Source organism: Corapipo altera, unplaced genomic scaffold, assembly GCF_003945725.1.
Source record: "Corapipo altera isolate COAL_440 unplaced genomic scaffold, ASM394572v1 224, whole genome shotgun sequence".
NCBI classification, from domain to species: domain Eukaryota; kingdom Metazoa; phylum Chordata; class Aves; order Passeriformes; family Pipridae; genus Corapipo; species Corapipo altera.
This window is the reverse complement of record NW_020884959.1, coordinates 2,004,185-2,024,351: the sequence shown is the minus strand read 5'-3', so window position 1 is coordinate 2,024,351 and position 20,167 is coordinate 2,004,185. Positions and strand designations below refer to the sequence as shown.

Here is a 20,167-nt window from a genome sequence, read left to right as displayed (position 1 = left end):
TTAATTTCTTGCCCATGTTGTGTTAGAACTCTCCAGTGGTATTCCTGTGCTGAAGATGAGCCATGGCTCAGGTTTTGTGGTGCTGCAGTTTCCAAGCCATCTGAATGTAGCAGACAAGAAATGGCATCGACTAGAAGTCAGAACCAATGGTCAGGTCAGTTTGTTTGGGTTTTTTATTCCACAACAGGATATTAAAATTTCCAGTAGCATTCCCCTGTGTGGAAACAGGAGGGTAGAAAGAACAGACTTGGTAATTATATATATTGTTCTACCTGTCCTTGTAGATTTGATGAATAATAGAAATTTTGAGAAGACCGCATTGTCAGTATCAAATCTCCCTATGTTGTAATTTATATTCTATGATCAGAAGAGTCTTTCTGCCTTTTTTAAGCTCTGCAGCAGCACATATGGAATGTGCACAAAAACTCAGTTGTAATTTGCCCATGCAATGTACACATTTGGACACTGGAATCTATGCACAAAAAGCAACAATTATTTAATTTGCAGATGCAGTTACATGTCTTGTGTAAGCGGTTAAACTGCTCAAAAGCATAAATAAAATGCAGGGTTAAGTTCCTTCTTTTACTGAATGGTTCCGTTTTGTCTTTACTGGTTATTGCAAGAGGGAAAACAGAATGGGGGTTAAAAACCAACCGTTTATTGAATTTTGTGGAAATGGTTAATTCAGTAGCCCTTGTTTTGGCACAGGATGTTCGGTTCACTCTGGATCAGTGCAGTGCAGCTGTTGTCTCGGAGATAGAGGGAGTTGGCAAATGGTTGTCCACTGAGGATCGTACAAACTGTGAAGTGTTTGGGTCTGTCCCACGAAGAGCAAGGTACATTTCCAGAGACTCACCGAAAGGCAGTTGGTTCTAAGGCCTGTGAACATTCTACCTATCAGATTGAAGCCCATATGGTTAATCACTAGGAGCGTAAAAGCATTTCCTTTTCTCTAGGACCCTCTAGGCCGAGCTTGGACCTTAAACCATTAAATAAATTTTAAGAAACCAGTCTTCCCCTGAGTAGTGTTGCAGTACTAAGTGACAACCCCAGAACACTGTGGGATTAATGCTGGAGCTCCTGTGTACCATGTACCATCCTTTGCCCACAGAATTTCTCACTGTTTATCAAGTCACTGTGAGCCTGCTCTTGAAAACCTCCTGAATTTAGGCCACTTGGCTTTGTAATATCAATAACTGTATCCTCAGCCAATCTGACTGTCTGGTTGGGATAAGTCTGAGGGCTCCTGCTGACGGCCTTGAGTGAACAATCTTAAGGCAGACTAACACCTCGGGGTCTCCGGCTGATCCTCTGTAAAGCAGAGCCAGAGGAAGTGCACAGGTATCCATGCTGTTCCCAGCCTGGTGCACTTGTGCAAACTGCTGATTCAAGGCTGCTGCTGATCTGTCTGTGGTCTTGTACTGAAACAAAAACCACCCATGTTTGATTTCCAGGGAAGTGGTTTAGCCAAGGAGCAGTAGTGACTGGGGTGGTTTAAATTGCTTGTACTGTTGGGTCAGCACTTAGCCTCAGTTAGAACCAAAAAAGTTGGAAAATTTGATTCAAAAAGCAGTTATTATATTCAAAGTATAATTCAGTCACAGAATTGTAGAGTGGTTTGGGTGCAGGGTGGACATGGACCAGCTGGGAATAGTCCAGAGAAGAGCAATGACTCTAAACAGCTTGTCTCGAGAGAAAGACCTATCAAGAATGAAGAAATTGAGGTCAGTTAAATGAAATAAGGGAAAACTGAGGAGAGATATGATAAGTCTCAGTGTGTATAAAAGAATGGTGCAAAGAGGATTTAGACAAGCTCTTCAGTACAGGGCCTTAAAGTTACAGTGAGGAATATTCAGGTTACATTTCAGGGAAACCTTTGTACAAACAAAGATACTTGAGCTGTGGAATAGATAGTCCAGCAAGTGCTCTGATTAGCAGTGGGATTAAGCCTTGTCAGCAGCTGTATGGAGCCCTCCTGATCATGAAAGGAGCACACAAAAAAGGGAAAAATATAAGAGAAAATGAAGAAAAAAATTGAAGTGATAACTCAGGGAAAAAGAAACTGTGAGGACTAAAATATGTAGAATTCTTTGGCTCAGAGAGCTGACTGGGAGACACTGCAGAGCCTGGACATGTGTGTCATACCTTTTAGACCACATGGACCCACCAACTTTTGGGTTTCTGACCTTTATCACGCACGGAACAGTCTTTTTGGTAGTATTCCTACAGCATAGGATGACTGTGCACACACAGAGCACTTCAAGGAGAATAGGGTGTCTGGAATATCACCGCTGTTTCTGATGTGAACACAAACATACCTGAATTGTAATAGTGTCCCACAGTAAAACTTCCAGCAGATTTCACTGTCATGTTTAAAAAAATACCCTTTATTTTGAAGGGCCAGCTTCCACTCACTATTTCAGAGAAAGAGAAAGATAAAGTAGTTGCATTCTACTGTGATTTTTATAAAACCTGTATTATTTGGAAGTGCAGTGTAGGTATTTATTTATCTGCATTATTATCTAATGCTTCTGTTTGAAGGTAGATGCACATCTATTTTTATTATTTATATGATTTTTTAAAGGTATTTGAATGTGAACCATGTTCTGCAGCTGGGTGGTGTAAAAGAATCGTTGCCATATTCCTACCCACAACTGCTACACAAACATTTCTCTGGTTGCTTGCGCAATTTCATATTGGATACTCAGGTAAGAGCAGTGTAACATTTGCTTTAGCAAAGGAGCAAACCTCTTTATTAAATTTTTGGGAGATTTGTATTATTCCTGACACTTCTACTTCCATGAATCCATTCAGTGCCCACGTGCGTCGCTGTAAAATACAAGAAAATTCTGGATTTTTCTGTCATAAATAGAATAAATTATAGAATAGAATAGAATAAATAGAACAAACTATCTTTAAAATTTACTTCTCAATTAGGAGCAGATGTATTAATGAGTCAGAAACTGTGTGTTTGTTTATCCCCTGCTTCATGCAGCTGTTTTCCAAGCTTCTTTGCACTTTCAGGGAACTTCTGAATGGCAGTTGTGTAACGGTATATTTATGCCAGCTGTCTGCTTTGTTTGGAAGTATTAAGGGCTTTTGCTCTCACAGTCAGTTGAGTTTATTCAAAGGCAGAAGATGCTCTTGATAAAATAAGTCAAAGTCTGAATGTCAAAAAGCAAACGTAGCAACTTCAGCAGAGCAGATGAGGATCAGGTGGCGAAGTGGTGCAGCTATTTCTGTTCAAAATGAAGTATAAATATTTCTTTGGTAATATTGTGGCATCACACAATTTTCTTTTGAAGGTATATGACCTTCAGTCTCCTGCAGAGTCCCTGAATAGCTTCCCTGGCTGCACACTTACGGATGAGAGCTGTGAGACCATGGGATCCTCTTCCTGTGGCATTCACGGGAGGTGCCTTGGTGACTGGGGCTCGTTCGCGTGTCACTGTCTGCCGGGTTACCACGGTTATCGCTGTGACAAAGGTGAGACCTGTTTTTCTGTTTCATTATTGATAGGCTGCTAAATTTTACAGTACAGAAAACTTCAAATATCTGAAAGTAATGATTGCTGAGGCGGTTCCTTATGTTTAAACTGTGTAAAGCCATGTTTCAGTGTAGTTGTTGCCTGTGATTGTTACAAATTTCTTTTCTAATTCCCTTTGAGAAATTACTTTTTCTCTGTTGGGTTATTTCTTTAATCCTGAGGGTGTTTGTGCAATAACTGTATAATGGAGACTGCATGACAAAAAAATTGTGAAAAAAAAATTATTTTATTTTATCACAATTTTTTGATTTGCATCTGTTTTCACTTTCAGAACTATGCAATAACCTAAAAACATGAGTGTGCCAGTACCACTTTCTGTGCAGAATTAGAACTGCACAACTGGAAGTAGAAATCACTGCTCTCTTGGTGTCAGGAAGGGACTCTGCTGGCTTAAGGATCTGTGCTTTGGGAATAGTAGGACCCTTTAGCTCTCATGGAACCAAAGTTTGCAGCAGAAAGACAACTATAAAATAGCAGGTTGTGAAATTTGATTGCGATACTTAATACTTGGTGTGCAGTCTCTCGTCTTGGTCAGAGCTGCTGCTTTCCTGCTGTCATCCCACGTGAGCACTGTAAGGGAGGATCAAGTCAGGCAGGAGAACACCTCTTCACAGAGAAAGATGAAGTGGGAGGGTGACTAGAGAAGCTGTGGAGATAAATGAGGGGGCACGTCCCGAAAGACAAGCTGTCTCATGGATCCAGACTGTGCATTGCAATTGTTTCCTTTTACTTTCAACACTTATTATGATAATAGGGGAAACAATAATATTTTCCTCTGCTCACAAAAAGGTTTAAAGGTTTTTATCCCTTTTAGCTGCCCAGGAATACACCTTTGAGCCAGGGGCTCACATCCGGTACCAGCTCCCGGTGAGCGTCTCTGCCCGCAGGACGCTGTTCCAGGCCATGCTCCGGACTCGGCAGCCCGACAGTGTCATCACCAGCATGTTGTCTCGGAGGAAGGACGAACACATCACCCTGCAGGTGAGCCAGGCACCTGAGACAGCAGTAACAGGGAGCTACATCAATGCCAGTCACAGTTAGCTCAGACAAACATTAGCTTAGGAGTTGGACATAGAACAAGAAACCTTACGCTGAGCACAAACACTTAGGAATTTGTTTTATGGATACACACAGATCTGATCCTTTGCTTGAGATACTGACTACACAGCTGTGGTATCCCATTGGATTCTAAAGGAATTTATTGCCAGATGCAGTGAAATACAGTTTCTGTACACACCAGGATGAATAGGGTGTTGTCCCCTGGTGTCCCACTGAACCATGTGGCTGATTCTGTGTGGTTCAGACTCTGCCCAGCCAAGTGCCTGTAGCAGTTCTAATGCTGGCAGGCTCTCAAAATGACAACCTTTTCATTTTACACACACCACTGAACGAGTCACCTCTTCAGCTAAGTTAGTTTGAGCTGTCATTGTAGCTGTGATACAGCCATTTGAAAAACCCCATAAATTTGTGCAATACAGATGCACAGTAAAATTATTCTGAGTGAGTTAGATACTACTGGGACTTCACTGCTACCAGTATTTAGGTTGTCTAGTTCAGTAGCACCTGAAGTATTTTTATATTACACCTGTATGTGCAGTGTAAACATACCCTAAATTTAAACAAATGCTTTAAGATTGAAGTTACAGGTCAATACTAAATGTCAAGGAATGACTTTTCTTTCTTGCTGTTTGTTAATTATCCACAAGCTTGTCCAGGGACTCTTGGTGGTCTCTTACAACCTGGGTGATGGAGACTATTCTGTAAGCCTTCCCTCCTACCACATTGATAATGGTGAATGGCATCATATCACACTGGAGAGAAATGAAAATGAATTTACTCTTCGCCTTTATGAAGGAGGTGGGAAGAGAGAGATTATGAAAGCAGAAGGATTATACAAAGAGATTGTGATAGACCCCAGCAGCTTGGTCCTTGGAAACACCTATCCATTCAATCAAAACAGGAGTTTTCAAGGTAGGAATTCTCAATCTCACTGTTCAGAATATGGACCTGTAAAAATGAAGCTTACATGGGCATTTTGCAGGAAACTTTCTTGTTTATGGAGAGCCCAAAGTACACAGATTTCATGCATGACACTTTGCAAAAGGGACAAATAAGCTGTTCTGACTAGGAAAAGGTACAGCAGGGATGTACAGCACGCACATATGGTCAACTACTGGACTTGGAACAGAGATGGGTCAACTCTTCACTTGGCTGCACATACCAAACTGTGGTTTATTACTTTTGCATTACTGGATTTTACACTCAGTCAAAACATTAACTAAAATTAGAAATGGTTTATTGAATTAGAGCAAACAGTCTGAATTTTTAGCAACTGAGTGGACAAAGTCACGGTGTGTGTTAAAAACAAATCAAATTTCAGCCTGGAAATTGAATCAAAACTTTAGCAAATTCAGTCAAAAAATTAAGAAAAATGATATGAATGTTAAGGTAAATTCAATCCTGGATTTAAACTTTGGTAGCCTGGGTTCTTTGTTAAAGATAAGCTGCCAAATCTTACAACTGCTTCACATCCTTCTTGCTGAATGTCTTCTAAAACCATCTCTTTTTGCCTTGCTTCAGGATGTATGAAGGATGTCAGATTTAACAACTACAGAATCCCTCTGGACACTCAGGAGAAGGAGCTGGTGTCAGTATTGAGTGCCCAAGGCATCAGAGAAGGCTGTTCTTCAGAGGCCTGTAGGAATAACCCTTGTAACCAGGAATTTATTTGTATTGATTTGTGGATGATGCATGAATGCAGGTAATTGGTGGAAATAGAAGCACAAAACCCTGTAGACTGAGGTGGGAAAGGGTGGGTGCTGAAGTGCAGCTCGAAGGCTGCCATTGGCAATCTCATCAGATCAGTGGCACACAAAGCTGGATGCCTGCACAGACAGCAGGTTACTGTGTCCTTACAAGCACCACCCTCAGCTGGCTCCAGGGATTCTGTGACAGTTTTGGCTCCCTGCCTCTTTTGTTAGTGTCTGACATCTTACACTGTCTCAGGCTGTCACCTCTGTTCCCTTCCAGGGCGCTTGGGCTGTTAGAAATCTTGCACCATTAAGCTCAGATTCTTGTGTGTGGCTGGGGCTGGGGTCAGGGCTCTAATTCAAGTTAGCTGTGCTGTGCAAATGTACACTTTTCTTACATGCACACTTCAGTGTTTACATGCATTCCTGACTGCCACTGTCCACGCAAACGGAGTTTTCTTACTTTGGAAACACAAAGAACATAGCATAGCTTGTCCTGCCTGGCCAGAGCTGCAGACCCTGATCCAGCTGTTCTTCACAAGGATAATCTTGCAGAAACCAATGGAACTACCTAAGTTCTGAAAGCCCCAGACAAAAGGGTTAGAAGTTGTGGAGCTCATTATTGTATGGCTGCTCCAGGAAACACCATAATCCCATAATCATTTCACAGAACTTACTCCCAGTAGCTACTTCAGAAACCGAACGTAGAGTGTCAGCAACTGTTCTGAAACCTTCAGCGCTGTCTTCCACGCCTGCTTTTCTCGAAGTTTAACGGTGTAACTTCCCCTTGTTGTCTGCAGGTGCCCGCGGGGGCACATGGTGGTGGAGAACGCGTCGGGCCGGCAGTGTGTGCGCACGGCGTGCGCGGAGCGGCCCTGCCACTACGGCACCTGCACCGCGCGCTCGCCGGCCGAGTTCCAGTGCCACTGCCCCGACGGATACACCGGGCGCCACTGCGAGGTCACCCTGGCCATCTTCCACAAGGACACGGGCCTCAGCTTCAGCTCCCTGTTCGCCATCTGCGTCTGCTTCCTGGCGCTCTTAGGTAGTTACGGCAACTACGTCTTGTATTACCTTTGGTGAGCTCACCTTTGGTGTCCGTCTTGTCCTGAGCACTTGTCATCTCATCCTCCTGCTGGAAAACTCCATTTCCTCATGGAGACTTGACTCTGCCTTCATTTCTTTGCCATGATCCTGGCTCTGGCAGTAGCTGATTGTTCATCCCCATGTGCACCCATCACTAAGTGAATCAACGTTTGTGAGCTGTGGGAAGTTTCTGCAGGTTTTTTTTCTGCACGTTTGCACTTCACTGCTGAGGAACTGTTCAGATGCATAATTGGAAGGAAATGCAACTGAACAGTGAGAGTGGAAATTGCTACCAGATAAGCATTGTTTAAAATACTGCTGAGCGTGAAACAGATTTTTCAATGTAGGAGAAACATACAGTGCAATAGGAATACACTCCATCAGGCAGGAGCAGACTTTGCATCTTTCCAGTTGTGTTCCAGCTCCTAAACAGCTGCTTTTGTCTTCCTCAGCCATTTTCAGGCTTAGTCATTGAACTTCAAAAAGAAAACGAGAAGGATTTTACTAGTGAGGAGGGATCACATCTTTGAGCCTTTCTTGTTTATTCAGATGTCGTAAAAGTTTGCCTGAGTAAGGACACAGGATTTTTCTCATGGCTTTTAGAGTGTTAATGCTGCTTCATTCAGAAGTTGTAGTAAGAGTATGGAAATGTATTGTGGACTCTTTGGAATCCATCTGTGTAGCTACCTGAAATGCCATCGGGTTCCCCAACTCTGCTAGATACTATGTTTGCCATGCAAATATGAGCAGCAAATTCGTGGGAAGCTAAGTGGTATCACAGCTTTTGGAATCCCAGATAGCTGAGGTTGCTAATAGATCATTGTTAGAGGGCATGGACCTCTGTGTACCCCAGTTTCAGTCTCAAGGGTCATTTAGATGCTGCTCCACAGACCTTCTGCCATGTGGATATTCTGTAAGAGATTCTAGTTTCTTTAATTGCATTGTTATTTTATGGTATTCAATGCTTTGAGGTCTTACTATGAGCGTTTATCAATTTTTATAGAGTTGGTAACACTGTGATACACAATTTTCAATTTCTGTTATGTTCATTATCTGATGTTGAAGCTTGTCAGTGTGTAAAATGCACCTCAGCGTTTAAGAAAAATGTTTAAATTCATGAATGCTAAGGCAAAATGTGCCTGATCTTTTTTTTTTCTAGTAAAACATCTAAAAGTGATTTCCTCTTCTGTCTTGTGTCTTCTTGTGTCTCATTTGTGTGTAATTGTGTCTGTTACTTGTCACCATGTTGTTCCTTCAGTGCTTCTCCTCTGTAATGCATTTTCTGTGACACAGTTTAGCTCCACAGAGGATAGAGGCAGTTCAGAGACACCACTTGGGTCATTCAGGTCTTTAACAACTTCGAGCTGTACTTCAAAGGGTGTTGCAAAATGCTCTTTAAAGGCTTTTCCTCTCTGTTTGATGTTCACGTGTAACTGGTCTGAGGAGTGCAAACACCAGCCATGTGCTGAGAAAGCCCCAGTGCAGCAGTGCTGGCCCTGCTGTGCACTGGGGGTCTGTATCATGCTCTGCTCTGCTCCTGTGTTCCCACAGCTCTGCTCAGTGCTGGATTCCTGTGGGCTCACTGGAAGACACGCAAGGGTCTGCATGGAGGTGTTTACCACGGATCTGCACATCCCGAGGATCTGGAGGACATCAGAGAAAACATCCTCAACTACAACGAAGAAGGGGGTGGGGAGCAAGACGAAGTAAGGATCGCTGTTAAGTTACAATTAAGAGGGGACTGGTGGCTCACCATGCTAAGGAAAATATGTATTATGGTTTGTCCTCAGCCTTTGTTCTGCTGATTCACTCCTGCAATTGGCAGATGAATTATTTGTAGGGTTCTGTACACGAGGATGTGTGTTTCCTAAGCAGGGATAAGTGCCTATTCATTTTTAATTTGTCTTAAAGCAAGTGATCCTGTGTGCATACTGAAAGGAGCCTGGAGAGCGAGTTTAGCAGCAGGGAACTGTCAGCTGGTGGGTTTGGTTTCACAACTCAGGAGACCCTGAGGTGCTCAGGGCTCATTACTGGGGTAGCTCCGAGGGCCTCAAAGAGCCTGGTGTGAACTGTTCCTCATGGACAGACTCTTTCTGGAGGCTGCTCCTGACAGCAGGTATTCACACTTGACTTTAGGAAGGGGAGGTGCTGCATTCACTCCTCTTAAGCCCTGAAGCAGGGGGTGGTTGTGGAAGAACCTTTCTACATTTTTCTGCTCTGGACAGAAATGCACCAGTGAACACAAGCTGTGTTTATACTTAGAGTAGAGCAGATTATATCTAAACAGATATAATTAACATTTCTGCTAGCTGCTTTTACATTTTCAACATGTCAGGCGAAGACAGAGCTTTGAAAAAACATTGTGGATATTATAGATGAATAGTCTAAACAGATTATTTACTCACCCACGGATGTCTGCTTGTTCAAAAAAGGTAAGAAACTTAATTGTCACCTTTGAAACTGTTCATTTTGTGGATTCAAGGAGTGGTGTGACTCTCCATAGGTAATATAGTCATGGCACCAATGTGATAGGTCAGAAAACCCCAGTGATTTAGAAAAAGTATTAAATTTGACCTGTCCCAAAATTCCAAATATTTTAAAAAATTTGTAGTTATAAAATATACGGAGTGTTTTGCCAGGCCACCTGGGAAAATACTCTTACTTGTAGAATATCCTTAATTTCTTGGTGAATTAGTAGGAAAGTGATAAACACAGAGACATTTTCCATGTGATAACATAGACAGCTTTAAATCCTGTTTTCCTTAATCAGATTAACTTCCTCTGCAATATTTTGCAGTTTTACACCCAGAAGGTCTCTTTGAGGAAATCCACATTTACTGTATGACATGTTTAATTACTTTTGGAGAGTTCTTAAAATACACTCCTTGTTTTAAGGAGAAGAATCAAATTAGTGATTTGATGATCTTCATCTGAGGCTATTACTCTGCCTGGAGTGAAGCCTCTGTGGGTTCTGTATACTCTTTCTAAATTCTTCAGATTTTACAGTTGCTGGAATTGCAAGCTAAAACTTATCAAGTTAAAACCTAATTGATTGTGTAGATTAAAAAAAAAAAACCTAAAATACCCAGAATTACACCACCTTAATTTTGTTCTAATGTTTCCTTAACAAAAGGACCAGGGGGCACTTGGACCAAGAGAGTTTTGGTTTTGTAAAGTTAGCAGAGGGTAGGGCTGTGGGGACAAGAGGCTGTCTTACAAAGGAGTTTCTGCATCTGAAATAAATAAAACTGTCCCTCAGAGAAATTAGGAGTTCATAAAAATTGCAGGAGGTCAGTGCACTGTTGAGTACACACTGAACTCAACACGTTGTGAAAAGCCAGCCCTGGACCAGAGGCAAGGGTTGAGTTGGGTTTGTAGATGGATGGCTAAGAAGGGTTTATTATCAAAAGAGATGTGTCATTGTAATGAACAACTAATAGTAGTGAAGGATGATTTTAATATCACCCAGTTCACTGAGGGGGTGATCCTGAAGTCTGTACTGGAACAAATTCCCATTTAAATTGCATATGGTGACAAGTTGCCCTGTTGTGGATTCCCCTGGAAGCTGAGCTATTGTACAGTGCTCAGGGTGCTCTTAGGCACTTATTTAGAACGTGCCCAAGGCAGGATCTGTGCTGTAGGCCTCACTGTTCATCACCAGCAGTATTTAGTTTCTGGAGGAATGGGAGTAAGCAGCTCCTGTCCCAAATCCCCATCTTGCCACGTACACAACTTCTTGATTGCAGGTGGGTTTTTCAAGACCATTCTGTCTCCAGTTGAAATTCTGTGAAGCTCACTGAGATTGCCTAAGATAATCTCTTACAAAATGGTTATTTTATAATTCCACATGTGGGAGAACAAAAGGAATCTGTGGGAAGTCTGATTCCACAACTCCGTCACTGATTGTTCATGAACAGTCTTAGCAATACAAGTAATTACATGTTTGCTGTAGTGAGGTCTGTCTCACACAGCCTGTCATTTTTCTTTGGCCTGTATATCTGTCCGGAGCCACAATCTTTGGGCTGTAGGAAGGTGAAGGATGCTGTGGGACAGGATTCATTTATTTCTTTCAGGTGGCACAAAGATTCTGATCAGTGAACACAAGTAACTGTTGGCATTGGCAGATTTAGTGCCAGAAGTTGCAGCATAATTCCCAGACAGCATTTGCTGTGGCTGCACCAGAAGGGAATTATTTACTTTTTTGGGACTAGGTAGTTTTACTTGGCTTTTACAGTCGTACCAGTTCCATATAACATAACCAGCCATTATTCCACAGATTGATAAAATTCTATCAGAAATCACAGTAGGATTGTTTGAACTACTACTGCAAGAGTATTTCTTTTAATGTGCTGTTGGTGAATATGCTGTCTCACCTCTTCTGCCAGACTTGGTGTCAATGCTTAATGATGGTAAGATACTCAGATCTGAATTTCAGAATGAAAATTGAGGCGTTTCTGTCATGCTTATTTCGCTTCTGATATGAAATCAGACTTGATTTTGGCCCGCCATAGCAGTGCAGAATGCACAGGTGTTCCTGGGTTTTGGCTGTCTTAGGTGTGTTGCAGGTGGCAGAGTCAGTTGAACACCCAGTCCTCCAGGTGCTCACACTACATGGACTGGCTCGGGGTCATTCTTTCTTTATTTCCACTGGAACATGAACTTTTGGGACCTATAGGTGATATTAATTTGCTGTGACTGGTTTCTCACTGCAGGACGCCTACGACATGGCAGAGCTGCAGGTGTCTCTCCAGGCCAGCCCAGCCTATTCCCTCTGCAGGAGGAAAGAAACCCTAATCCAGCGCAAGGGTGTCCTCGGTGCCGCGTCCCCCTGCACGCAGGGCCAGCCCCGAGCAGCAGCCACTGCAGGAGCCGCTTTTCCCAGCACAGACTTTGGTCAGTACCTGTCAGGAGTGCTCAGAGCAGCTGACTGGCACGGCCAGGCCCTGCCTCAGGACTCGCTCCAGGTGTTCTGCACGGAGGGAGCCGGATCGGGAGCCGGCAGCCTGAGCTCCCTGAGCTCCACTGGGCTGGAGGAAGGAACAGTCTATGATGACATCAAAGAGTGGGGACCAAAGTTTGAGAAGCTGAGTGAACTGTACTCACAGAGAGATACAGGAGACCAGTAGATCACCAAGTCTCCTATTTTCAGTTTTGGAAGGAAGGGTGATGTTTTTCATGCTCCTGCTCTGTGCTACCCTTACCCTCCCTTTTTGACTTGATAAAACAGGGATTCAGGTTCTCTGAAGAGCCACACTTGGCAGTGAATTGAAAAGTTCGAAGGAGCTAATCTGGGGACATTCTGAACGTTTACATTTTTGGATATAAACTTACTGGGAAGAATAAAGGAGAAGTTGGGGTACTTAATCATACCGTGGTTAAGAAGTACAGAATTTTTTGTTGCTGAAGTACCACAGGACTCAGAGATCCCAGCACACACAGCCTGAGGTGTGCTCAGAGCCCGAGGGAAGTGTGCTGGGAGTGCTGCTTCAGTCGGTGCTTTAGCAGTTATTTGAAGATGAAAGGCACATTGTCTTTTTGTTGTGCAAATCAAGTCCCTGTTGTATTATATCCCTCTTGTTTCCTGAAGTGAGCCCAGTGAGAGCTCCTGCTCACTGAACATCCTGCAGGTGAGAGTCCACAGATCCAGGTAAAGGAATGAACAGATGGATGGTGGTTTGAACTTCAGTTATAACATAATGAAATTTCTTTATCCTGTCATACAAATACAGAAGCTGGATTTAGGCACAACACATCCAGCCAGCTGCCTGCAACTAAATGCTTTTCCTAAGGAAAAGGCCAGGTAGGAATTTCAGTAGCAAACCCTGCAGTTCACCATGATCTCTCAGTAGTAACTCAGCCTGAACTGTGAAATTGCATCTGCAATTGTGTCCCCACGGTTTTCTGAACCTCCTTTGACAGAAGTGTTGCAGGAATTAGGTTTGAGAGGCTGACACTGACTGCTCTATAGAAACACTGACCAGCTACAATTGGAGCCAAGTAATGCCATGCCAGGAGGAGCTGACTGGGGACACAGATGCGTTTTCAGTGAAGAAAAAACTCTGCATCCTTTGAAACTATCCTGTCTTTAGGATGTCAGAAGAATGAAGGTCTTTCCAAAAAGAACTTCACACACCACTGGGACTTCTGAAAATAAAGTCCTGTGATAAACAAAACTCTGGGACCAGAGAAACACAGGTAAAAGCTAACAGCAGGAGCAGGGGATGGAATATTATGCTCTGAATTACCAGTCCCTTTTTCAGACCATGTAGTGTCCAGCTACTGTGCTGGATTTTTCTTAAACTTGACAATATTCGGCAGAGGGAAGGTGCCACAAAATTAGTTTTGATTTTTTTTTTTTGAGACCACTTGTACAGCTAAATGGAGTACAGTGCAGCAAGATCAAAATCTTAAGCTGTGCTGTTTATGTATTATATGTAAATTATACTATTATAATAACTATATATAATATGTACATTATATATTATCAGATGATAGTATGGATATATCCTGGATTCTAATAATTTGTTTCATTGAAACAAAGCATGAAACAATGTATTGCAAAAGACATTAAAACTGCTTTGCTCACAGTTGCATCAGTAGTTTGTTTTGGGAGGCTTTGCTTTTATTTTTATACTATATTTAAAACCGTAAACCATAAGTGAATGCTGTCTGCAGGCTGCCTTAACTTGCCCGTTTCCCAAATGAGACATGTTCACACAGTACCTCGTTCTCACATGCATTTGTGACACACTGGAAAATCTTGAGCACACCATTAACCACTGGTTACACACTGCAGCTGATGGGCATTTGCATCTGGAAGAGCTAAATCCCAGTTTTACCCATCACCAGTGGTTCCAGTTCACAGAAGGTGCAGAGCCTACGATTTTGTAATTTTACTGACACGTTTGCCCTTGAGGAAACCTTGGCTGGAACATCTTGCACTGTTCATAAATCTGGTGTGCCTGTATTTCATGATCTCAGCACTCATGAACAGGATATGGGAAATGAAGCAGATCTATATTATGCACAAAAATCTATTCTTTTCCCCAACAGCAGTAATCTTGTCTGCATACCTTGTGTTCTCCCCATACCTACGGACATGCTGTTGCTTTGGCTGGTTTTAATTTAATTTAGCCTGTAAGCTCCTTGGGGCCAAGACTGACTTGACTTGCCTGTGAAGTGTCCTGTCTATCTAAGGCACCATATAAATAATAAACCAGCCTTCTGTGCAGGGTGTCTCTGCCTCGCTTGTATGTAAGGTCGAGTGAAGTGTGGACTCTTGAATTATTTCTCTCTCAGTTTTGATCAGATGCTTCCACAGATTTGAGTCATGGTTGCTGAGCCCCAACACAACTATCTCCTGGTGCCTGGGAAACCCACGGGCAGATGGGTCACACAGAGCAGCTGCAGAGCTGCTGAGGTTGAGATGTCTCAGTGCTGTTCCCAAATGTTGCTGCTGTACTGCTGCTTCCTCCCCCTTTACAGCTGTGGCCCTAATTTGTAACCAAACATTAATAATAACACCCCCAGCCTCGGAGCTGCCTCTGTAATCACAACCAGCCAGAATACACAGAATATAAAACAAAAGGGCAGGAAACATTTCAAAGCTGCTCTAGGAACTTGTGTCGATACAATCTCAGTAATAGGACACACTCATTTGCAGCTGTCATGCCCTATTAAAGCCTACTTTTCCTCTTTCCAGAGATTACTAATTAGTTCACTTAATTTATCTCTTTTAATTTGCATGCTGCTCTTTTAATTACTGTGCAGTTGCTGAAATCATATCCTCACTTGTTCTGCATTTACACAGACACACACAAATATGTCAGTGCCTCTACAAAAAGGCTTATCCCAGCACAGCCACTGCCATGGCTCCTGGGGAGAACAGCTGGCTGCCCATGGAAAGCTGTGCAACGGGTCAGGGGGGAAGAAAAAACATGGGATAAAAAAATCACTGGGTCCCTAGGTACTGGGATTTTCAGTAATCTGGTACTTTTATTAATCTTCTTCCGTGTTCTTTACAGACCTTAAACATGTCGTAAGAACATTTTATTTAGTATAAAATATTTGTTAAGGTCTGAAATTTAAATAATCATGTGGATATTAGTATTTAATCTGTCTGCCTGTCAACTACATTAATCTTTGTAGTGTTCCTCTGTTAAAATAATGTTCCAAGTACGTAACATGGAGCCAAGCCATATGAAAGCTGATTGTCCTTAGGTCTGACCTACTGACCAGCAGGTTTAGAAGGGAAAACATGGCTGTAAAGGAGCAGGATTAGGTGAGCAAAAGAAAGTTGAGCATTTTCTTAATTACAGAAATGATAAAACCCATGCCTGGGGATTTAAATGAGGAGGTTCTCTGGAGCCCAGAATCCCTTCTATGCAAGCACATGCAGTGGGATGTGCGGATCACGTCTCATAAATTAAATTATTCTTACAGCAGTCTACTCTGTACCTAATTAACAATGGTGACAAACTCCCCCAAGCCCCCTTTCGAGGAGTTCTGCACATGGGAGGCTGTGACTGCCCTCAGGCACCACAGGGGAGATAAAGCCACACCAGGCAGTTGCACCTCCAGCCCTGCACATCCCACTTCTCCTGCCACAAGATTCCTACATCAGGACATCCTACTTCACATAAAGCCCTTGATAATGTACTTTTTCACTCCCAAAGAACATGTGTTTCTGTTCATTAGGAATACTAAACTTGACCTACAACATGGAAACAAGCAGATCCCTAATGGTCAAAGCAAATTGTACTTATTTAAACTGAGAAACTTTCTCAGCCTAGTGGAGTTAATGTGCATTGGGTGATGACTGGTGAAAATCAAGGCTGGCACCTTTAACTTGTACCAGAGAAAGGAAGCCCAAACTGTTAAAATACAAAGGTGATTCCAAAAGTCAGTGATAAACATGATGTAATGAACTCAAGAAAAGTCAAAACTTCCTGCTGAAAAATGTTTTGCTTTCTGCAATATGGACTTAAACAAAGATGATTCCCTAACCAGGCCTTTCTCAATCCCTCCCAACATAAAGACAAGCAAAAAGTGATTTTCAAATTACACAATTTATTTAGTATACAATAGTCATTACATCTCTTTACAACAACATATTATAAAATAACTATGTTAGATCTCACCAGCAGAACACTGAAACAAGAAATGAAAATACACTTATGGATCTCAAAGGCTTTCCTCTCCTAAAAACATTCTGGCTCCTTGATAACATTTCATCTCTGCAATCTAAAAAAAGTAATTCATACCACAGTCCCACTGATAATGTGCAGCTTGAAAGTCCTTGAGGACACCAAGAACACACATGTCATGTCCCTGCCATTCCCACTGCTAGTAAGACTTGGTACATGCACTGCCAGGAGGGTTGTTCCTGGGGGTGGATCATCCCTAATTGACTGGGACAGTGATGTAGGGCAACCACTTGGAAATAAGGTGCATCAGGGTGATGTCGTTCAGGAATATGAGAGTTATTTTAACAAAAACTGCACATTTTTAATGCAGTGAATGGAGATCACAGCAAGACACGGGAAGTAGATAAAATAATTATCAATTAAAACACCACCCACCTGTGGCAGTGGGAGGTGCTGCCCCTCTCCCCACAGCCCTGACTCTTCCCAGCTGGCCCTGCCTCCCCAGCCAGCCTTACACAGGGGCAGGGAAGAGCTGTTCCCTCTCCTCCAGGGCTGGGTTGATGTCCTTCTGCTCCTCTGAGCTCTGGTAAGTGCTTTTGTTCCTTGGCATTCTTGGATTTACTGTTTTAGGGAGGTTGGTGTCTGAATGCTGCACTACTGTCCCTGGAATATCCCTTAGTGTTAAATCTTTCTGACAATAGGTCTTTCTGTTTAAAAACCAAACCAATGTGCACTTGGTAGTTTCTATGAAAAGGTTAAATTTCTCCTTTGGCAACATTAGAGATGGCATTTTTGAACCAAGTCTGTTTAAAAATAATTATTGTTACAGGCAGGACTTCTTAATCTCAGTTATTACCTGTCAGTAAATTCTGAAAAGCACAGGGTACCACTGGGCCTGGGAGTCCCTCACCTCCATCAGGGGAAAGTTACTGCACCATTCCAGGAAGATCCAATTGCATTTTAGAACAAGCCAGCACAGCCCAGACATACTTTACCTTTCCTGTGCTTGTTTTCAATTACTGAAGGCACTCATTGAGGGATTCACTGACCCGGGCTTGCAGCAAGAACAGCCATGCATCATTACAGGCCTAATTAAAGTTTTAATACTGATTAAAATGTTTTATTATTGTATTATGTTAATCTGCGGTGGTCTCCAACCTCATTAAGGGATACAGGCTAGGAATTACTCAGGAGTTTCAGCTGCTGAGTTTAACAACCCAGCTCCTGTCAGTGTGTGATTTAACACACCCTGACTACAGCACACTCGCCTTTTGTGTCAGCGAGAAATGCAGGAAGATGTTGAACATTGTTTAATGAGTATTTACTGAATATAAAATTGTTTGAGCATATGACATAACCATCTCCATCTCTCTGGTAATTTACCTTGGTACAACTGAAAAGGAAAAACACTTAAATCACTTGGAATTGGAACCCAGTTCAGTTGTGAAAGCTAATCTCATTACACATCTTGATTAAATTAAATGTGGAGTTTGCTATCTGTAGCACTTTCAGTTTCCCATCATTAGAAATTAATTGCAGTGGTAATTACTATAACTGAGTTATTTGCAAGGCCACAACCACTCTTATAGGTGTTCAAATGTTAATTCAACCTGGGCCTAGAGGCACTTGATTATTACAGTTGTGTTCTTCACAAGAAAAAAAATGATCCTGGTGGATCTCTTAATTCAAGATGGAGAGCACTGTGAGACTTCCAGATTTAATCTCTAATTTCCATCTAAAACCAAAGAAGTGCTAAAACACAGCAAAAGCCATGTACCTCCATAGCATTTAGAAATTCAGTACAATTCACAAAGTTCTGGCTGGTAAAAAGACAACGGGTACAAACAAATCACAAAATTCTCAGCATAGAGGCCTGGCTTCACTTAACCTTCCAAGTATTTTAAAATACCTGTAGTCTCTGTTTTAGGATAAAAAGCAAGGACACAATGATTTTGTGCTAAAATATAGAGCTTTGTGTCTGAAATAACATAAAGCAAAGCTCCAGTAGCTGAACATATTTTAAATACCGAATTCTCCTGCTGATTTAGGGATGAGTTTTTCTTTTGTAAGGTTGGCAGTGTTCAATTTTGATATCCTACTGGGATTCTCATGGGGAGAAAAAGGATCCCCTGGAGTTCAGAAAGTATATACAGAAAATAGTGATGTGAGAATGCAAACTGAGAAATTTGGGTTTTTGTTTGTTCTGAGCACTTTAGAAGGATACAAACATGCAACATGTATCAAGCATGCTCCAGCCTTTAGTCTCACTAGAAATACGTAACAGTCCATCATTTAACACTTAATGTTATAAAACAGTATGTCTCTGATCACTAAAAATGCTGGGCAAGGATTGAAGTTTTACTCTTCAAACTTGTTTGCTGAATCTGCACTCACTGATTCTGCAATCACACACTCAAGATTCGAAACTCATATCTGCACACATTCCCAAAGAATTCAAAAAAGAGGCACTGAAAGAGCAAAAGGATCTGTCAAAGAGGATCAGACTGTGAGACAAAACTTCATTCTGTGACCATTTTCAGGATTCACAAAGATAATGCGTACTCACAAAAGGAGTAGCATGGGCTGCTTTCACTAAATTTTTATTATTTTAGAGTAAAAATCTGAACTGCTGAGCAGATTCACAGGCTGGCACTGGGCAGTGCTCCCACACTGCTGCCTTTGTCTTCCAATCAGTTAAAACTGGAAAACAGTTATATCCTAAGTATTCCGAGGGTCAGAATTCATAACTGAAATGGTCCCTGCTAGCATTTATTTATGAATCTATGAAAAATTTGGCAACATCAGGAATGTTATCAAAACTCATCTGTCTTAAAAAAAACAATCAGAGTAATTAAACAAGAAACCATCAACATAAAATGTTCTTAAAAACGTAACCTGTTTGTAAACTTCATCTGCAATGCCTAAAGTGGGTCCTAGCAGTAAAATACTGACCTTGAAGCCATGGTTGGAAATGTTATTTATGCTTGGCAAGTTTGTAAACATGGAATGTTTTGTTTTGAAACACTCTGGTGAAGTGTGTGGTGTAAGAAGGAAGGTTTTTCTTAATTTCCTCACAGAAGCGAGGATACAATGCAGGTTTCAAATCGGGTGCGTTCTCTCCCAAACCATCCATGATCTGCAAAGGAATGGAACAGATGTGTGAAATATCTTTAGCCAGTTCACAGTTACAAGCAATAACAAGTTAAAAACAATCTTGACAGTACACTCAGAGGGTCATTTGTTAACAATATGAAACAAGTGGGAGGAAGGAAAGAGCTTTAAATGAGTAAGATTTATAGTATTATCTCTGCATGGATAAAGCTGGTTTGTCAGGTCCATGTCTGCTTTGGCTTGTTCAGTCTGCTCTGGTTTCATCTTGAGAACTCCCCTGGCACAGAGCAGTAACACAACCACCCACTGCTCCTGAGGGAACTGAAGTTCTGGAGTGATTTACACTCTGGAAGGAAACACTGAGTACTGCAAACCTGAAGCTCATCAGGAAGTGATTACTTATTCTGCCCAGGATGAATCCCCCCTTTTTTATTCTCAAATACCATTAAAACCAATGTTCAGTGTGGTCATTTTGAGAATGTCTAAAGGCATCATTAGATTTTCCTTCCCACATAGCTACTTCAGAT

At 42.0% G+C, this 20,167-nt stretch overlaps 2 protein-coding genes across 5 annotated transcripts in view; one reads left to right on the top strand and one right to left on the bottom strand.

The window, feature by feature from the left end:
* The window catches only part of LOC113956903 (neural-cadherin-like), a 61,099-nt gene extending 47,058 nt beyond the window's left edge, over positions 1-14,041 (top strand). For all 3 annotated transcript variants that reach the window (XM_027663904.1, XM_027663905.1, XM_027663903.1), the window contains 10 exons: positions 27-154; positions 709-836; positions 2,585-2,708; positions 3,306-3,486; positions 4,362-4,528; positions 5,254-5,518; positions 6,128-6,308; positions 7,098-7,342; positions 8,935-9,089; positions 12,096-14,041. In XM_027663904.1, coding sequence (XP_027519705.1) covers positions 27-154; positions 709-836; positions 2,585-2,708; positions 3,306-3,486; positions 4,362-4,528; positions 5,254-5,518; positions 6,128-6,308; positions 7,098-7,342; positions 8,935-9,089; positions 12,096-12,509 — 1,988 coding nt within the window. In that variant the 3' untranslated portion in view covers positions 12,510-14,041. The remainder of the gene's footprint in view (positions 1-26; positions 155-708; positions 837-2,584; positions 2,709-3,305; positions 3,487-4,361; positions 4,529-5,253; positions 5,519-6,127; positions 6,309-7,097; positions 7,343-8,934; positions 9,090-12,095) is intronic.
* A 5,074-nt stretch (positions 14,042-19,115) lies between these two features.
* The window catches only part of DPY19L3 (dpy-19 like C-mannosyltransferase 3), a 31,289-nt gene continuing 30,237 nt past the window's right edge, over positions 19,116-20,167 (bottom strand). For both annotated transcript variants that reach the window (XM_027663889.1, XM_027663890.1), the window contains one exon: positions 19,116-19,665. In XM_027663889.1, the coding sequence (XP_027519690.1) occupies positions 19,504-19,665 (162 nt within the window). In that variant the 3' untranslated portion in view covers positions 19,116-19,503. The remainder of the gene's footprint in view (positions 19,666-20,167) is intronic.